This window comes from Lepisma saccharinum, chromosome 7 (genome assembly GCF_977018435.1).
Source record: "Lepisma saccharinum chromosome 7, izLepSacc3.1, whole genome shotgun sequence".
NCBI classification, from domain to species: Eukaryota; Metazoa; Arthropoda; class Insecta; order Zygentoma; family Lepismatidae; genus Lepisma; species Lepisma saccharinum.
In genome coordinates this window covers 91638093-91658706 of record NC_139235.1, presented here as the reverse complement: position 1 = coordinate 91658706, position 20614 = coordinate 91638093, and the positions used below count along the sequence as shown (strand labels likewise).

At 37.2% G+C, this 20614-nt stretch overlaps 1 protein-coding gene across 1 annotated transcript; it reads right to left on the bottom strand.

Moving 5' to 3' along the window:
* Positions 1-5575: 5575 nt before the first annotated feature.
* MED19 (mediator complex subunit 19) lies at positions 5576-20591 on the bottom strand. Its single transcript, XM_083125610.1, has 4 exons — positions 20234-20591; positions 18820-18976; positions 8223-8322; positions 5576-6149 (listed from the first exon to the last, which is right to left on the bottom strand). Exons 1-4 carry the CDS (start codon positions 20412-20414, stop codon positions 5877-5879), a joined length of 711 nt encoding a protein of 236 aa, XP_082981736.1. The 5' UTR covers positions 20415-20591; the 3' UTR covers positions 5576-5876.
* Positions 20592-20614: the final 23 nt, after the last annotated feature.

Below are 20614 nucleotides of genomic sequence, written 5' to 3'. Positions count from 1 at the left end.
CAGAACGCACACGATAATAGTCAAATAACACGCCGCTCGGCGCTACGCACGTATTGAGTTCGTCCCAACCCAAGAGCAAACACCGCTAGGTTGCGGAAAACTTAGCCGGTTGTCATGGCAACGGTGACGTCACCTAGCGTTGGCCTTGAACGGGTGTCGCCTTCTAGATGAAGCAGTTCTCTCGTCGGAGAAAACATCGCATCCAGTGCTTGTGGCAAAATCTTCGCGTTCTCGTGAGATCTTGTTCCGCGTGTGTGTTTCGCGTTTCCTATCGTGTGTTGTGTTCATGTGTTGAGCTGTGGTTTCTACAATGAACCCAGTAAATGACTTAGTGTGTAATTTGTTGCAGACACCATTTTCCAGATGGACGGATGAAGACAAAAAAGACGTTTTAAATTTGGGGGGGGGGGGCACTGGCACTTACTATTTGTTTTCATTGCCTATAAATATACTTCTTCACCTGTTATTTTAGGCACGAGCCGCCATTGCTTATAGCATAACTCAAAATTTTTTCGTCTGACTACCATGCTAAAGGTCCCAGGTTTGATCTCCAGGTGATTCAAACCCGAGAACTTTTCTAACATTGGAAGCGGCTCCGGTGCCCACCCAGCATCGAATGACATGGGTACCTGGGGAAAACCCTGGGGGGTAAAGGCAGTCAGGAGCATGATGCTGATCACATCACCCCTACTCACGACCGGATCAAGAAAGTGTGGGGCGTTACCCCCACACCCCCTTATATGCCTTCATGGCATGGTGCTAAGCACAGGGGAAGACTTTACTTTACTTTTTTATGCACCTAATTTACCTCAATATGTACACAGTCCAATGTATATTCAAGCTCCACGCATGTGTTGTACAGCATTAATGGTGACATTTTTCAGATTGCAGCACAAATGTCGTAGATCAGATAGGTCATGATCTCGTGTTTGCAAAACACAAAAGAAAAAATCAAGCAGAGCAATATATGCATTAGTGTACCAAACATGAGTTTGTAATCTTCCTGATCTACGACATTGCATCCTGAATATAATGCTGTACAACACATGCGCGGAGCTCAAATGTAGGTTGGACATCTGTCATGCTACTAATGGTGTACATATTGAGGTAAATTATGTGTAAAAAAAAACAAAAACTTTTTGAGTTACTCTATAATAGAACCATAGAGAAATATCTTAATAAATTTACAAGTTATTAATTTTTTCTTTATTATAATTCTAAGCCATGCACACTGTATTGTGAGGGTAGGGGGTTATGATGACAGCTTGGCACGAGATATTTCTAAAATACAACACAAGAAATGTGACATCATGAAACAGAGTGGTATAAATTAAAGTCAAATATATTACAATTCTAATGAAAAGTGGAGGCATTAAAAGTCTTGCCTGATAATTATCTCTACTTTTCTTTTTCTGCTGAAAATGCTTCAATGTACTCTTGCTGTTGAAAACAAAAGTTAAAAAAAGCAAATCTACAGAAACAGATTCTCTCTCTTTAATAATGGTATCTTTGAAGTGTCAACTGTCTGATAATATTAAGGCTGGAAATTTACTGAACTAATGACGCAACATGACAATTTTTATGAATGGAATTACTACAAGATATGCACAATAAAGATATTCCAGGTGGTTGGTCAGCTGATGTGTCAAGTACATTTTGGCATATTATTGCAATTAACCTTCTACTTCTCAACATGCACCTTTCTTCCTTTTTCGCCTATCCTGATTTTGCAAGGGAAGGGTACAATATACCCAAGATAAAAATATGGGTGCTTTTCATGTTCACTGCAAGAGCTAGCCCATAGCTTACATATTGTTCCAAGTTGAAGAGAAAATTCACATTCTAAAATTAAAGTAATGATATGTAAATGGTGTGATAAGGCTACATGATGGAAGAAATGTAGAAAGTTTTAATTAAATGTAAATAAAAGTGAAAATGTTTGACAGATTTCTTTGTTACTTGATGACAAATTCCTCAGCTAACTTCATAATTTTCGATCAAAATAAACGTTGCCGTGCATAATGTTAGCATGTCAGTAATTATCAAGTTTCAATTATGTAGGAGAGCCAAATTGAAGAAAAAAAGCTTTGTCAACTTCGCAGAATTAAATTCACAGTAGAAAGAATATCTGCAAAAGTAATCTTTTTTAGAAATCATGATTGAAAAGTATGAAACTGTATTTAATACAAGGATTTCCCATAAAGGCTACACATATATACATGTGGACTGCAAACATCATAACAGGACTAAGCAGGGGTGCCCACATTATGGTGCAGGTTGCGCAGTCGAGATTTTTTGGGAGGATTTTTTCCCTTCAAATAATATAAAATTCAACATTTATATCTTTTTCGAATATATATGTAAAGATTTTACACCTTAAATGCACCATATTTAACCCATTAGATGAGGAAAAGAAAGTGTTTAAGGGTATTGTCAAAGGTGAAGGGGGGGGGGGGGGAGGGCAAGATATCCAACTTTTAAATTTGAATTTTTTTCTCTATTTCAACCTTTTTCTCTAGTTTCTTATTTGCGCTATAAAAGCCCAAATAAAAAAGTTCGTGCTTTTTATGTCTTTTTATTAATAGAAACATACGTTTTTTGGGGGTTTTAAATTTAATATTTTAATATTTTTTTTTTATCCTCATCATAAATTTACATTAGGCCTTAATTGACATGTGGGTTCTGAGTTAAATTTTGGAGGGATAGTATCCAACTCTAGGTCTTAGATTATGGCAGGTATTTTAGTTAGAGGGGGATTGAGCATTAAATTGAGGGGATATCCAATTCTTGTGTATTGCTATTGTTTTAGACTGTAGCGGAAATTCTGGTGTGGAGACTAATTAATTTTTTGGAGGAGGAAATATCCACTCTTCAATATCAACAGTAAGTCAAAAATTGATTGAGTATTAAATTTAGATGAAGATAGAAAGCTCTTGATAATCTTAGATTGTCAAGAGATTTCTTTAGTGGAGAGAGAGTCCGAACATTAAATTTTGAAGACTATATTTAGTGATATGGCATCCACACGTTTTCACCCCTACACCTACGGACTGCCGGCCTCACTCCCACCTGATTCTACTCGCCCTCACTCACCCGAGGTGGAGAAAATCCAACCAGTTACGGGGTGACGTGTAGTCAGCACGACGAAGCCCCAGTCATTTTTGTAGGTTTCCACGAGCGGGTTACGCTACTCATTCTTAGATCCCCAGTATTCTCACAATGGTGAGTGGCCATCTGTTCCATGCACAGGGCAAAATCTCAGTAACAGTTGTTAAGCTACCCATAGGAGACTAGAACCTGAACACGACCCATAGCCAGAGCCCAAAGCTTGCACCTTAGACTGCTCAGAGAACTGTTGGAAACAGTTAATAGTAAGATTTGCTGTTTTAAGTCCACTTTATGCACAGTAAGGCTAATCGGGACTGAACTTACAGTTTAAAGTTGGGTCCGAACACCTATGTGCCTCCACCGGGTATCGAACCCGAGATCCCTTGAGTTCAAGTCGACAACGATACCACTGCACCATCGGGGAGGCCACTTAATAGTAAGAGTCTTTAGTTTCACTGTCATATTATTTGATAAAGAGATGATAAGCATTGCTGTTGAGAAGACCAATAGATAAGCACAACAATATTCAGGGCTGTATTCCTGAATTATCATCTCATGTTAAGGACAGGAGGATAAAAGGAAACATGTATCCATGGGTTACCAATGTTGATGGGGATTGTGAACAAGACCATCCAATCCACAAATGAATGTTGATATTAGCACAGAAACTGCTACCCAGAAAGATTGAGTTGGTGTTTTAAATGTACTTTATGCACAGTAAGGCTAATCAATAGAGGCGCATATTTTTGGTAAATAAAGAAACAAAATTTTGGTACAAAAACAGAGTCAATTTCGGGTTCAAAAGCGGTAAATAAAATAAAATTTTGGTGTTATAGCGGTGAATAATCACATCAAAAGTGCTATATAAAATGACATTTTGGTTTTAAACTTGTGAAGATAATCCTAAATTTGATTTGAAACTGCATTACACAAAATAAACATATCCCTTCTAATAGCACATTTATGTAGTTACCAGAGTATAAAGTTTATTCCTGTGTAAAGGGGGTCCATTTTTGCTTCTCAAATATTTACAGCAGAATTAATCAATTTTCTGTGAATTGCATAACTCACAGGATACTTCAGACTTCAGAAAGTGTCACGTCGGTATATAAATTATAAATTTCATGTTTAAGAGTATATTTCACATTTTGCAGTTCATTTCGCATATTTCGTGACAAAGCAGGGTAGAAAAATGCACCTCTCACCTTTCAGAAACATGAAAAATGAACATTACAGCATGTTATTTCATATTTCGTGTTTTCGTCAAAAACGAAATATGCCTACCTCTACTAATCGGGACTGGACTTGTAGTTTAAAGTGGGATCCAAACCACTAATGTACCTCCTCCAGGAACCAAACCCAGGAACCCCTTGATTACAAGATGACGATGCTTCCTCTGCACTATCGGGGAGGACACGTCAGGACACAATGAAATGGGTAATTAAAATACTGTTTGAATTATAGCACGTAGGGCATTTAAATCCCTGCTTGAGGCATAAAATGAGATGTACTCCTATTAGATCTATTGTACAAGTGGTGTACATTCACGGCTGCAAATACAAAAGGCCCAAATTATGAACTGTAGTTTATAATTTATCATTCAGTATAGTGTAGAAAATGTCATTAAAAATTATGACAGACTTTGCATGCATCATGGATACATTTAATTACCAAAATCATCTTTTGATTTAAAAATGGATACTTGATTAGATCAAAGCCCTATTTGTTAAACATAATAGCAGGCAACTATTCTGCTATCAGCACTTTAACTGCATAGTGTCTTATCATAATGCTTTAACAATCAGGGCTATGATATTTTCAACACATGACATTTAGACACACTTCGCACAATGAAAAACCAGATTCATCTTCTCTATAATTGACACCCAAACATGTTGGCTATCCATGTTATGTATTTTGTAAAATATATTTTTGTACTTGTCTGTGTGTCATCTAAAACATTACAAGATCACATCAGAACACAAGTCATTTTCACTCACAGACACACATATCAAAACCTGATGAAATTTGTGTTTAAAACACTTGCGATGATGGATAAGACGACTGTCATAAAAAAACCTCTCTGAATGATTAGAAGAAAGTATTTAAATTCTTAGCATAAACATGGTTGAATTCTCTTCTTAGACACGTACATAATAATTCCATGTGTCCTTTGTGAAAAAAACTGCATTATTTGCCTTTTGATTTTGATGACTCGCATGTCTCTATTCACAGAGCAACCTTTTGTGAGTGGTGACAAGTGATTCACCAAAGACAAAAGGCGAACAATGCTCGTTTCTTTCTTTCAAAATACCCAAGGAATTATTATGTAACTGTGCAACAAGAAAACATTTTCAATTATTGCACATATGAGATCTTTTGATAAAACTCAAAACAACTCTTCTGAATGTATATTAACTTGGCTAGACTGTTTTGATGACTGATGATTTCAATGAAGAGAATAATATTGTTGAATATTGCTAAGATTTGCATATATGTTACAAAAATACAACTTGATAAATCAAGAAATTGTACTGAACGGTAAAACAGTCTGTCTCCTTCTTAGTCCCTGCACACGTAACCACATATATGTCACATAGAACTGCACCGTCAACTTCTGCATTAACTACACATATCCATTCTCTCAACAAACGCTAACAATGTTTCCACTCTCAACAAGTACAAAGGTAACCTCCTATGTTGCAAATAATAATAATAATAAAAAAAAACTTTCAAATAAATAATTTTGATTTTGGCAGTTTTTATTTTCACCCATTGGAATGTTGGTTCGAAGGCAAACCCGGATGTTCTGGGCTGTGTTTTTGCTTCTTTCTTTTTTTCTCTTTTTTCTTCTTCTTCCTTTCCTTTTCTTCGTCGTGCTTCTTCTGTTTCTTGTGCTTCTTCTCGTGGGTCTCCTGTCCCAACTCCGTTCCCGGTGCTTCCTGGCTGGGAGTATCGCCAGGTTTGTGTTTGTGCTTTTTGTGTTTGCTCTTGTGCTTCTTCTGAGGTGCCTGGTTTATGTAGCGGTATTGTTCCGGAAGCTGAAATAAGAACAAGGAATCAGTAATGTATGGGCCAATACAGACATACTGGTGTATTGTTTAAACGGTCAAATAAAAGTTACCACAATCGAGGTGGACTGATTTAAATCAGGTTTAAATCATAATTTATAGAATAATGTACATAAGGATTTTGTAGATACCAGAAACACTTTTGGTGAAAGTACATTAACCTTTTGCATCCCGAGCATCTCGATTGACATCCTCTAGCATGCTAGTAGTTTTTATGTTGTCGCTATTCTTGGCTGGATTTGCGATTTTCTTCTTTTACATTATTGTTAACACATATTCTGCACTTCAAAGACTATTGCACATCATGTTCTTCCATAAAAAAGGGGGAAAATGGCAGCTTCCTTTGAAACTGAGTCAGTGATGCATAGACATGTTGTTTAGGGTACAAGTCGTGTTCTATTGCTCGTATGATAACAGTGCAATTATTTTCTTGTTCCAGACATGCCAGCGATCATTTCCATTTTGACAATGTGCTGTACTTTGTTGTCCAAGGGCAGAGGGGGAAGGGGCATTTTTCTTCAGAAATTTTGGAATTTTCCAGTTACTCCACTCCACCACAGCCATATATACACTAAATGTGCATAAATTGTATGTAGTCCGAATCTATGGTTCATTCCAGATATAATGGTACTTGATTCATCCATCTAGGGCAATTAGCTTCGGACCTACAGTCGTTTCAAGGTAACTGCACATTTTGCTGAATGGCTCAGTGGTACAGACATGTTGTTTTGGGGGTACAAGTCGTGTTCTATTGATCATATGATAACCGTGCAATTATTTTCTTGTTCCTAACAATCCAGCGAATATTTCCATGTGTATTGTTACAAGGTCTTGTACTTTTTGTCGGGGTGCAGGGGAGGGGGGCGAAAGACCCATTTTTTCTTAAAAAAATTTGGAATTTTCAGTTTCCTCCCGCCCCCTCCCTCCACATGTACGCTGAATGTGCATACATTTTATATAGTCCGAATCTATGGTTCATTCCGAGTAAAACGATATATCATTTGTCTGTCTACGGCAATTAGCATCCAATCTACAGTCATTTTTATAAAACTCTGCATTTTGCTGAAAATCGGCCCCAGTGGGAAGGGGGTTACATGCGAAAGAGGCTAGGGTGGATAAAGGTTAATCTCGTAATCATTTAATGGTGTTACACATCCATCCTGAAAATCCTGAAGGAGGAGCTACACTCAAGAAAATTTACAGCATGCTGGGTTCCGTGCAGTCCATCTGTGACATCAACACATCCAGGGCTGCTGACGGCATTATGAAGCTACCACGCCGATGGCAAAGGAACATGGACAATGCTGGAGACTATATTGTGGGATTATAAAAGTGATTCTGTGCTATGCCTTTCCCATGCTTACATGTACCATCGTGATCACTAATAAATTTCAAACCTATTTATAAAAATAACTTTTTTTTGATTTGCAATTGCTTACGTTTGCTTGAACTAAAAGGGTCCCTGCTAACAAAAAAAAAAGAAGGGAAAAAACCCATCTGCTGAGTGAATGAATATCAAGGCATAATATTTTTGCAAGGTAAATTTCTAGTAGATATGAGACTGTGGAGGTGGTGGTCAACCTCTGGGCGACCCTTATCATGACATACGTCATCCTCCAAAACTTGTGAGGATGAGGGTGGGGGGTGAAATGCAAGTCATAAGGGTGTGATCATAGGATGCTGTTTCCAAACCTTTTAACATATTCTTAGTCTTTTTCAGCAAGGTTTTAACCTCTTTATCATGTATTGTACTTAATCTTCAATCCCTGAAGAAGGATTCCATCCGAAAATTATAAGCACCAACACAACAAATATATATGTTGTAACTTCGTCTTCATTGTTTTTACTCACGTTAGCATCTTGAATGCCTTAGGAGGAATTATGAACAGAAATATGTTTCACAAAATAAATATATAAAAATATCAATGTGGTTCTTCAAAGATTAAAGAAAGAGCACATTAAAAAATAGAAAGTTGTTGAGAAGTGTCCAGCCTTATGGAGTGATAAATACACACAATAGGAATGAAACATATAACTACTCACTGGTCCCGGGTGCAATCTGAATCCTGCCAGCTGAACACTTGTAAGCAGATTAAGCTCTTTCCCTCCAATAGGTGGCTTTTCAATGACTGATCTTAGAGAGCTGAAACAATACAATAATTTACATTATTCTCCACAAAGGCACTAACTCCTGAACCAGTACCAAAACTCTGCTAAAATTACTACTTATTTGTTTTTCATATAACTAGTTTCTTGGTTGTGGATGGCTGAAAGAGTATTCAACAGTTGATTGAAGAATGAATGAAAATTTTGACTCGACAAAGATTAAATAGTAAAATTTCTAGGTGCTGGTAATGATGTTTTGTTAAAGCGTAACTTCCAGGAAGCTTATTACAAGATAAAATAAAGTTAATGATTATGTAATCTGAAAAATCTAAAACTTGAACTTGAGTAACTATGGGTCGATACATTTGTTAATAGTTTGTAGACAAGTTATTTGTGTATGCAAAAGTAAATACAAAAAGATATGTCTGTTTTAAATTGTTATACAGGATGGACATTTTTGCGAGTACTAGTTATGTCCGACTATGAATTCCATGTCAAAAGTTGTATTTTAAACTTAGATACGAATGTCCTTTCACAGTAGAGATAAATCAAAGCTGTGGAATAAGAAAAATTTAGTCAAGTAATGTATTTTAATTGACTTGAAACACTTTGGGGAAAAAGGCCCAACCAAAAAAAAACATGGAAAAACTCTGTTTGTTATCTCAAACCACTTCCAACTCCAATCATTACTAAACCATATGCTCCCCCCCCCCCCCAAGTCATTCACAGCAATTGTTAAACCTTTAGTCACAAGAACAAAATAACTAATCTAATGAGTAAGTGAGGTTTATATATCATTGTAACTAGGATGTGACTGCTGTGTATTTCATAATCACACATGGTCCAGCTAGTGGCACCAAATGGCTTGCAACCAGGAATGAGTGACTCGCATCTCTAAACTGTGTTTCCTGAATATGGATGCTCTTTGCCCACATACAACTGAAATCTCTTCTCAGAATTGTGAGTCATAAATAAACATTTTATTTCATTTATCAAAATAGGTCTTGATCAATACTAACAAGAACTATCAAAATGTTTAATGCTAATGCACTAAAATATGTAAAAAAAATTAATTAAAATATTGTAAACAAACAACAAAAATGTGGACCACTCTGACTACACAGTTCACTGTTTCCCACAATTTCGAAAACAATATAATTACTGTAGTTAGTTTAAATATTTCTCTTGTGGTCTACAGTTATTACAAGCATAAAAACATATTGTTAGTTTGACTAAAGTTACAGCTATAACAATGGTTAAACATTTTTAACAAAAAAGAATCAGTTATACAAGGCGTATTTATAAAGTAAGTACCATTTTGAAATTCCGCCGCTGCAGCGCTACGGTCGGTGTCCCATGCATGCACACTGTATACCTACATCTGTTGGCAAGCCACAGACGCCATTGCGGCAACAATCGATCGTGTATACATTTGCTTTTGCGTATATAAAATGCCTCCGCCGATTGAGAATCCCGCCGACTGTGAAATACGCGCTGTTATTTGTTTTCTTAGTGCTCAAGGCATGAAAGCAGTTGAAATTCACCATCAAATTTGTGAAGTGTACGGACAAAACATTATGAGTGATGAAATGGTACGCAAATGGGTAAGAGCTTTCAAAGATGGCCGAAAGAATGTTCATGACTAGGAACGGAGTGGGCAAACCTCAGTGATCACAGTCGATTTGGTGCAGAAAGTCGACAAAAAAGTGAAAGAGAACAGACGCTTCACGATTTCTTCGTTACCAGAGGAGTTCCCTGAAGTTTCAAGAAGTGTTATCTACGAAATTGTTACCGAATGCTTAAACTATCGAAAATTGTGCTCACGATGGGTACCAAAAATGTTAACTGAGGCGCACAAAAGCAAACGTTTAGGTAGCACCTTGACTTTTCTTGTGCGTTATGAAGCTGAAGGTGACGCGTACTTAATCCAAATTGTCACAGGCGATGAAACATGGATGGCCTACGTTACACCGGAAACAAAACAACAATCTATGGAATGGCGGCATTCAACAGTGAAGTTTAAGCAGACAATTTCAGTCCGGAAAATCATGTGTACCGTTTTTTGGGACAGGAAGGGGGTGTTGTTTGTTGATTTTTTGCCTCGTGGTGACACAATAAATTCCGAAACATATTGTGAGACTTTAAAAAAAACTGTGCCATGCCATTCAAAACAAAAGGCGCGGCATGCTGAGTAAAGGGATCGTTTTTGCTGCATGACAATGCCCATCCACATGCGGCCAATCGAAGTCAAGATCTCATCACATCATTTGGCTGGGAACAATTTGATCATCCTCCATACAGCCCCGATCTAGCACCTAGTGACTACCACGTGTTCCTGCAACTGAAGAAGCATCTCGGAGGTCAGCGCCACAATGACGACGATAGCCTCAAAACGGCCGTGTTGCATTGGCTGTCAACTCAGGCGGCAAACTTCTATGACGACGTAATACAAAAGTTTGTTGATCAATATGATAAGTGACTTAATATTGGTGGCAATTATGTGGAAAAGTAGATAAAACTGTGGTCTTTCATGTAACAATAAAATTGTTACAAAAAGTTTACTTATTTTTTGTACATATCAAAACGGTACTTACTTAAAAAATACATACAACGAAAAACTGTGTTTTTATGCTTATAATAACTGTAGACTACAAGAGAAATAATTCTACAATGCAATGGGTACATGCACAGGGTGGTTACTCTAGGACCATAATAAAATTCAAGTATAATTCCTGGTCTTCAAGGTGAAATTTTCAAAAATTCAAGGGTACAAGCAGATGTTTTCTTTACTTCAACCTTGCGTATTACCGCCTCTCACCACCCACACATATACACAAACATATATTACTAATATAATGGGTCTGTACGAGTTCAGCGTATTCAAAAATTTAATTCAATTCAATTAAATGGTACATATATATATATATGTTTGAAATATTTAATTTCATACACTCAGACTTGAAATACATCTACAAACACAAGTCTCAATTATTATGGGATATACAAATCTACGAAAAATGTTAACTGTATACAAATTTCAAACTTAAATTTACCCAATCAACTTCAAGGTATCATAGATTGTACTGCAAAGGAAACGGATTGAGAATTCTCTTTTATTTTCCGCGAAGCTTTATTTTCACGTCTACTGATAAAAATTCAAGCAGAATTCACGCAGAATTCCCAGAATTCAAGGAATTCCCGGTGACTAGCCACCCTGATGAAAGGAAAATTATAGTTTGTTTAAGTTATTTCCATTTCAGAAAGTGTCAAAAATGATTTTAGTCAATTTCTGGTCATCAATATTTCAGCAAAGTTGTTGTTGAGAGCAAAAATGGAAAGAATACTAACTCATACTACAAATGCAGAGTACCTGCAATACAACAGGTATTTTTGTTATTCTAGGAAAAAAAGTTGACAAAAATTAAAATTTCATAGCTCTCAAAAATGTTATCAATGTCTCAAACCATTTCTACAATTGGTTTCTTGTTATTAACCTGAAGTACTGATTTTAATTCTTTCAAATAAAAAAGACTGGAAATATCTAATACTTTTAATTTCTGCATGGCATAACTTGAAAGATAACAAGTTTTCGAAAAATGTACATTTTCTCTCACATCTTGGTGGGCCTGTAGCTTCTCTACCACAAGCTACTGGAAACAGAAACAGATTTCAATGTATGACCTAACACTATTACATGCATATTTTTTCCCAAGATGGTCAAAGGTCACTCATTGACTGATTCAAGATGGAACGGACCGTACTTTACACGCGTGTGTACATGACTTTACTTACCATGTACATACAAAACTCTACAATTGGAAAACAATTATCATGCAAATGGTTGACATTTTTGAAGGTGAGTGTTGGCAATTCTGCTCCAATGTCACTATAAATCCCTGCTTACTCGATTGCAACATAAAATAACCTCACTCTTCTTTGATTATCACTACTCAACAACCATTTTGCAACATCAAAGGTAACATGTGTTCTTAACTAATTCGGATGTGCTGATTTCAGATCTGCAACTGAAATTTTTGTATCACATAACATTTCAGAGATACACGTGACGTCATATCTGGCATAACGTGGACACGTTATTTACATTTGGATTCCAATTTATATCATTTTGGACAATGAAAATAAATTTTGCAACAATGTATAAACAAACACACTTATAAAAAGATTTGTTTCTTTTTCTGGCTATGTTTCCATTGTTGACGTTCAAAAAAGCTGCTTCTCCCTCCCCCAGAATAACATAAGATACGGGAGAATGCTCTACAGACTGAAGGGAGTGTGATTTAATGAGTTCAGTATTACGTTCTTTGAGGTAGAGAAGTTGTGTTGAAGTTACTTAGGTGATACTGCAATGAAGAACAACCGACGTGGTTGTGTAAATTTACCAAACAATTTCTGCTATGTGCGCGGGCAGTACACTTTAAAAAGTCAACGCCGAATGTTGACAGAAATGTTGAAACAAGCGTATTATAGCTACTTCGGATGCAATGTTGGTGATCAAGACAAAGTGTGGGCTCCCCATGTGTGCTGTGTGACTTGTTATTCAACTCTTGTGAGGTAGTTTCGTGGAGACAAAACCCGTGCTATGGCATTTGCGGTGCCAATGATTTGGCGTGAACCAAGTAGCCATGCTGAGGACTGTTACTTCTGCCTAACAAGCATAGCGGGACATTCTAAACGAACAAAATCCAGTATTGTGTACCCCAATATTCCTTCCGCTATCCGACCCGTACCACATGGACCTGAACTTCCAATCCCTAGCCCACACCCCCACATTTAGAGGAATCTTTTGCAGAAGAAGAATAGCCACCCAGCCCGTGCACTTCCAAAGATCCAAGCTATTTTTCCACAACCAGAGATGGAACCATTCCATTTCGACCAGTCCAGACTGAATGACTTGGTTAGAGATATGTATCTAACTAAGCAGCAGGCTGAGGTGCTTGGATCTCGACTTCAACAGTGGAATCTGCAGGCTTCCGGAACTAGAATTAACCGTTTCAGAAAGAGACATGAACAGTTTTTAGAAATGAAAAATTCCCTCTGTGTATGTACAAATATAGACGGTTTAATGGATAAGCTTGAATTGGAGCACATTCCTGAGGAATGGAGACTGTTTATAGACTCGTCCAAAAGTAGTCTGAAAGCAGTGTTGTTACGCAATGGCAACCAAAAACCATCCATACCAGTCGCACATTCTGTTGAGATGAAGGAAACACATGACAGTATGTCTGTCTTGTTAAATATGATTCAATATAATAAGTACTGCTGGCAGATTTGTGGCGATTTAAAGGTCATTGCCATATTAATGGGACTCCAAGGTGGGTTTACAAAATATTGTTGTTTCCTTTGCTTGTGGGACAGTAGGGCTACAGCATCGCACTACACTGTGAAAAACTGGCCTCCGAGAGAAACCTATATACCAGAGCAACAAAATGTGAAGTATGCTCCATTAGTTAATTCTAACAACGTATTGCTTCCTCCTTTGCATATCAAATTAGGCCTCATGAAGAATTTTGTAAAGGCCACGGACAAAGATGGAGATGGTTTTGCATACCTCAGGAACTAAGTGATGCTAAAGTGAAAGAGGGAATATTCGTTGGCCCCCAAATTCGGAAACTGTTGAGAGATCACAACTTTGATAGGAAGTTAAGTGTCAAAGAACTAGCTGCCTGGAAGGCTTTTAGTGCAGTGGTGAATGGATTTCTGGGCAATACTAAAGCACCAAACTATACTCAATTAGTTATGGAACTCCTTGATTCTTATGCAAAGCTTGGATGTCGAATGTCGCTCAAAATCCACTTTCTCCACTCCCACCTGGATTTTTTCCCAAAGAACTTAGGAGCCGTCAGTGTTGAAAAAGGGGAACGATTCCATCAAGACATTCGCACAATGGAGCAGAGATATCAAGGTAGATGGGATCCTCACATGATGGGCGATTACTGCTGGTTCCTAGTTAGAGATAGTAATAAACATTACAAGAGGAGGAAATAAGGGTAAGAGCATCCATTGTGATAACTGTATATTGTGTATATTACATATATATACACACACACATATGTGTGCGTGTTTGTACCTTGATCTTTTTTACATCTTATTGATGTTATTTACTCATACAAGTGTAATAACTGCATTCGTAACTTAGTTAAAAATACAAGTCACATAATATATTTTCGTCGCCTTCACTACAATCCTCTTTACCAGTGTAACACAAAAACATTACATGTTACGACATTTTTACTATCATTTTCGTGTTCAGGAAGTTCAATTTAGTTAAACTGACCCTTTTTTTCCCAGTGTTGCAGAAAAAAAGTTTAAATTTGTTGACTAGTAGGTATTATTTGTATTAGTGACAATGCATTTTCAAGTGTTTTGTATTTAACTCATCATGAACATCTTATTACTTTTAGTGCACTGAAAAATTAAACTATTTTCATTTGTTCAGGTAAAAATTACTGAGAGAGCAAGATCATTTTTGGAAGTGTGACTATGTACAATTCATTGGATACATTTTTTCATACAGTGTACAGAGAAATTTCTAGGCATACAAAATTAACACTGTAGTGGTTTGCGCAGGTCACAATAGTGTTCCACTAGTTTATTTTCACATGCTACTGCAGTTTGGCAACACTGTTGATCTTAACTCTCAGCGTACCTTCCTGGTACAGTCGAGGAACTGTTCATTCAACCGTTATTTGAAATATGTCCATTGTTGACTTGTTACAGAGCTCACATTTCAGTGATCCGCGTGATTACTGGCAGGATGTTTTTTGAGACTGTTAATAAAACCTGTTTGTGAATCTTGTGGAGAGAGAGAATAATAAAAGTAATATTCTAAAATGTGTATTTTTGTTTGGTTTCATCACCAGAGCTAGGAATTTTAGGTGCAAAAATTTGCCAATAAAGGTGCAAAAAAGGTGCCAATTTTTGTACAAAAAAGGTGCTAAAATAGGTGCTAATTTTCAGATGTAAAATTTATTGTTAGCAGTGCATACATATATGATTCAACTTGTCTGGATAAACACATAGAGTATTCTCTGGTTTTAATATAACTAAGCAAAGAAAATTCTCTGATACATTAGAAAGCGACATAAAGGAAAACATGCTTCTTCTTACTTACTTAGAATTAGTCATCTAGAAAACTGTTAAAATAGATTACATTCAAAATTTCTATGTTCTTCTGAGTGAGGCTACATCTGCGGTCACTAAGCAGATACTTGTAAGTTGAAAAAGAACGTTCGACGTCAACAGACACAAGTGGTGCGTATTTTGTTTCAACCGGTAATCCACATCCTTGTTGGTTGCGACTTCTTGAACATCAGGGTTTTTGGCTAAACTTTGTTCTAACTTCTCTTTCCCGACCCCTTGCAGCTCTCGTTGTACATCCATCAAAACAGCCCACTGTACTTCCTTTTCAGGACACTGCTCCTCCAGTTTTGTGATTGCAGTAGTAAGGAAAGAGAAGCCAAGTACAATATAGAGTTCATCTTCCAATTCCTGTTTAAGTGCAAGTTTTTAGGCTCTTTCTACAGCTGAGGAATCACTAGGCAAAGCATCTAAAAATTTCGATATTGTATGGAAATGATTGCAAATAAACACTGCAGCTTTTAACCATGTACCCCATCTAGTGACGATGGGAGAGGGTGGTAGTGGAAGTTTCGTAATTTCTACGTACTTCTGTATTCTAGAAGGAGCCTTTTTCAGTATTTTCTTAATGCTAGAAACAAATTCGTTCACATATGTATATTCATCTTTAAGAGCTTCATAAACTTGATGCAAAGCATGAACAAGGCAGGTCACATGTTTTAAGTTAGGATACATATTCTTCAGATTAGAAAATGCAGCTAACATGTAAGATGCTTGGTCTGTAAGAACTAACCACACACTATCATATTTTACGCCCTCCGGCTACAGTACAAAACATGCATCATTGAAACTTTGCATTACACTTGCATTATCTGTTTTGCCGAGAAAATATTTTGGCATGGTGAACAAGCAAATTCGATGCATCGATCAGTCGATCACGGACTGCAGTTACCTTGCTCGCTGAGACTGGAGAAGGAAACGAAAACAAAACAGCTTTCCTACAACAATTGGTAAACAATACAGCCTAGGACAAAAAGAGCACAACTTCTAGCAATTGTATTGCATCACTGTTGGCACTGTTTAAAGTCCGCACGCTTACTACATTAACGTACAAGAACTGAAGAAAGCCGATTCATTGTTGTGCGGTAAACAAGAATCGCGTCCCAAGAAGCCGTGCCTCGAATGTGGGTGGGGTTAAACAGCGTGCGAGTTGTATTAAAAAAAATGATAAAGATGCAAAAAGGGCGAAAAGGTGCAAAAGGTTCTGAGATTGTGAAAAAGGTGGAAAAGGTTCTAAGATTGTGAAAAAGGTGCAAAAAGGTGCAACCGAAACACCATTAGTAGAGTTCAATACGTGCATATTTTGGGGATGAGTCACTTTTTTACCCATTTTCACACAAAAAAATTTAAGGTGCAGCACCTAAAATTCCTAGCTCTGTTCATCACATTCAAATGTAATTCACTAGATTTAGAATTTCATCCTTCTGTAAAGTATTGAAAGCATGTCGGAGTTTGAGCTTTTGCTTTGGGGGGGGGGGGGGGCACACTCGCGCAAACATCATTGAAAACAATTGAATAGCGCTCCAGCTCGGGGTTCACACCGTTCCGCAGGGACGGTAATGTGGCAATATAGCATGACGAAGTGGTTGCTTCTTTTATGCAGTGCATGTTCATTGGCTAGCTAGTAACTAGTGTTGCCAACTGTAATGATGAAGCACTATTTCTGTCACGGAAGGAGAAAGGCAGTTAAAGTGACGGTGAGTTTTGTTGGATTCGAAGCACCATATTTTTATTTCATACTAATAACACAATAACATACTAATAACATTGCATGTGTGTATGTGAAATGTGTGTTTGTTACTGAACGTTAAATTCCATAATGCCTCCAGTTCTGTCAAAGTTGAAATATAAAACCTTGCATAGCCAAGCTCGGGAAATTCACAAATTGTTCATATTTCATAATTTTGGAATTGTTCAAAATAAATATTATTTGTGGCTCCATGAGCATTTCAACTCTTAGCTCCAGCACGTGTTATTGTAGAAATTGCATAGAGGAGGCTGTCATTTTTTCCTGCTTAATGCGATGCATATTGTTTTCTGTTAAAATTGCCATGCTTTGATGGGTGAAAAGTTCATAGAAAAAAAAAAGACACGCAGCTTATCATCTAGTGGCAGTATATGTACTTGTTATTGTTGTGGAAGCTGGCATCGTTTGTAAATGTACAACAAAGGCAACCGACTGTCGCCGATCACAGAGAGGCAATAATACTGCTTGAGGAGGAGTGTTCGGGTCTAACTGTCGCAGTTTAACACGTTCGCATGTTATTACTTCTCAAAGCAGTGGTAGTGTCGGTTGTGTATTATCTGTCGTTGCAGTTCCGTACCAGTGTAGACGAGTTTTGGGAGCGAACAGTTAGAACACCACCAGTGCATTAATGCAATGGAAATTAATAAAGTGTTTATTTTGTTTGAAATCACTCAAATAAGGAATCACTATGAAGAAGTCTTCTTTGCAGCATTTTTGGTAATTTTACGTATGTGTTAGTCCATATTACAAATTTTTAGTCCATATGTATGTAGCTATATACAAAGACACTTGTTAGTACATATTAATCCTAGTCCTGGTATAATGCATGACATTTAAAACTCAACATTAGATAGACCTGAATTGTCTAATTTTCTTGTTGTACGTAACAGCTGTGTTCAGCACACTGCAGCGATTTTTCTATCTGCTCCATTAGCAACATTGCTTCTTGGGTTGTGTCACGCATCGCATGGCAGAAATATACATGTTGGGCTCCATGCTGCAAGTCCAATAAATATATTGATGATGATAATCAAAACAAGACAAAAAAAGTTTGTAAATTTATTGCGGTTGGAAACTTTGACAAGCATCCTAATAAGGATTTTTGTTCCGCCAAATATAGTGCACTTTGTAAAATAACTTGGTGACATGGCAAGGCAAGATAAGTGTGAACATTTTGTAGTAATATGCATTGTAACTTTCAATGAGCTTAGAGATTTGTGTACATAATGATATTTTATAACATTGGTTATTTTCTAAAAATAATCATGTGAACAGCAAGGAAGTAGTGCCACTTTCATATCATGGCGAGTTCTATGCATGCGGGAAGGTTACCATGTTCAGTGATACATCGAATCGGTGAGATGGTTTGTTTACAGAAGGTCTCAGGGTTGGTGATGTACACTAGTGGATAAAATATATCCTTGCTAGTTTGGTGGTTGCCTTGTAATTAAGGGGTGCTGGGATCTCTTCCTGGTGGAGGCTGATTGCATGCATAAAGTTGACCTAAAAATAAAGTTATCCCATGTCTTGAAGCTTTCTGGTGACAAATGATGGAACATATTCTCTTGAGCTATCAAGTTATCCATGTGCAATTAAGAGAAACATAATAATAATACTAATAAAACATACCTGTTATCTTGGTGTCCTGGAGTGTCTATTACACCTGGAAGGTTTGGCAGAAATGAAGACAGCTGCTCTTTTACTTTTTTCCCACTAAATTTGCTATATGAATGTTCAAGGCCATAATATGCCATTAAATTGGTAGCACCAGTCAGTTCACTTTCACCTGTAGGGGAAAAAACAATAGCAAATATTATAAAGCAACTCCTATGTTTCTGTATGGAGAATGATCGCAGTAATGAAGAACGTAATTTTGCAACATATATAGACGTAAGTGTACAATTTCTACACGTCACCCCCAAATCTTACTCCAGATACGTTACCAGGACTGCATATTTAGTGAGTATAAGAAGTAGAGGAGCAATTTTACAATACCGGATCATTCCCCGATTTTGTTCATATTTCGCATAATTAATGATTTTGGCCTCCTAATCACGAATCTGCAGTTAATTTTTGGGGGTCACGTGTAGAAATTCGAAAAAAAAAGGGGGTCGTGATCGCAACCAACAATGCATGATTGCTCATTATTTACCGGAAGATTTTGGTTTCCCATACCTAAGAAACGAAAGTACAACCCCAAATTTTAACTATGTTTGCCTAACCTAACCTTTCCATGAATGGGTTTTGGCGCTAGGCGTGAATGGTGTGTGTGGCCTGTGATCGCAACTGATAATGCACGATTGCTCATTATTTACCGGAAGATTTCAACAAACATGGTTTCCATTCTCGTATACGGAGAATGATTGCGGTAATTGAAAAGTTAATTATACAACTTGTGCACATCAAATAACAATATCAAGTAGGATAGAAATCACAGCTGTGTCCAGTATTGTAAAATCTTGCCGAAGTAGGAAAGAAATTGGAGACATTCTCTGTATTGTACATTCTTACCTAAAAAAAAATTACTACTCTGAGAGTAGCATATTTAGAATTCAGATGAGAACTAGTCCATCAGCTAGGCAACAGTTGACAAATGGTTGCTCTAGATAAAATGCATAAGTGTAAGTATATGAAACAGAAAAAATCATTCTACAAGAAAGACGCAGTAAGTACCTTTCTAGCGAATTCGTATGATGTAGAACAAGCGCATGCAAAATGACAAGGTTAGCTTCCATCAATCGGATATTGAGTCGAATCTACTCACAAAGCTTGAATAAGTGCTCAATTTAATATTAATACTCTGCTTTCGTTGTCGTACTGGAATCTACTGACAAAGCTTGAATAAGTGCTCAATTTAATACTAAACTCCGCTTTCGTTGTCGTACAGACTCATGTTGATCAGTACGACAGTGTGTAGCGATACATTAACATACGTGCAATACAAACAAACAAGCATCTCAAATTGGCCTTGCACTATAATTTTTAGGCTTTCGGAATTAAGACAACAGACATAAATTAGCACATACTACTATCGTGCACTTACTTGGTGGCTCCTTCATTAAGTAGAAGGGTCCACTATGGACTATAGACGGGTTTTTTCCTAAAGAAATCGTCGTCTTTAATGTTCCTGTAGAATCCTGCCGAGATACAACAGGGGACCGTGCCCCTCTAGGGGATGATTTTGGCGAATACTGCTCAACTTTACGAAACTGATCGGCCATCATCCCTCGTCATTTCCTAGAGCTTCATCACACAAAGAAACAATTTTGCGATAACCTTCATTATGCTAGCTCCGCAGCGAAACTTATCTGTCACTTCTACACAAAAATCATAACCTTCTATTGTACTATGACAAGCTCCTACAGCTCTGATATTTTTCTCATCTGACACAGGAAGTGCGAATTCAAGTGCATTATGGGTATGG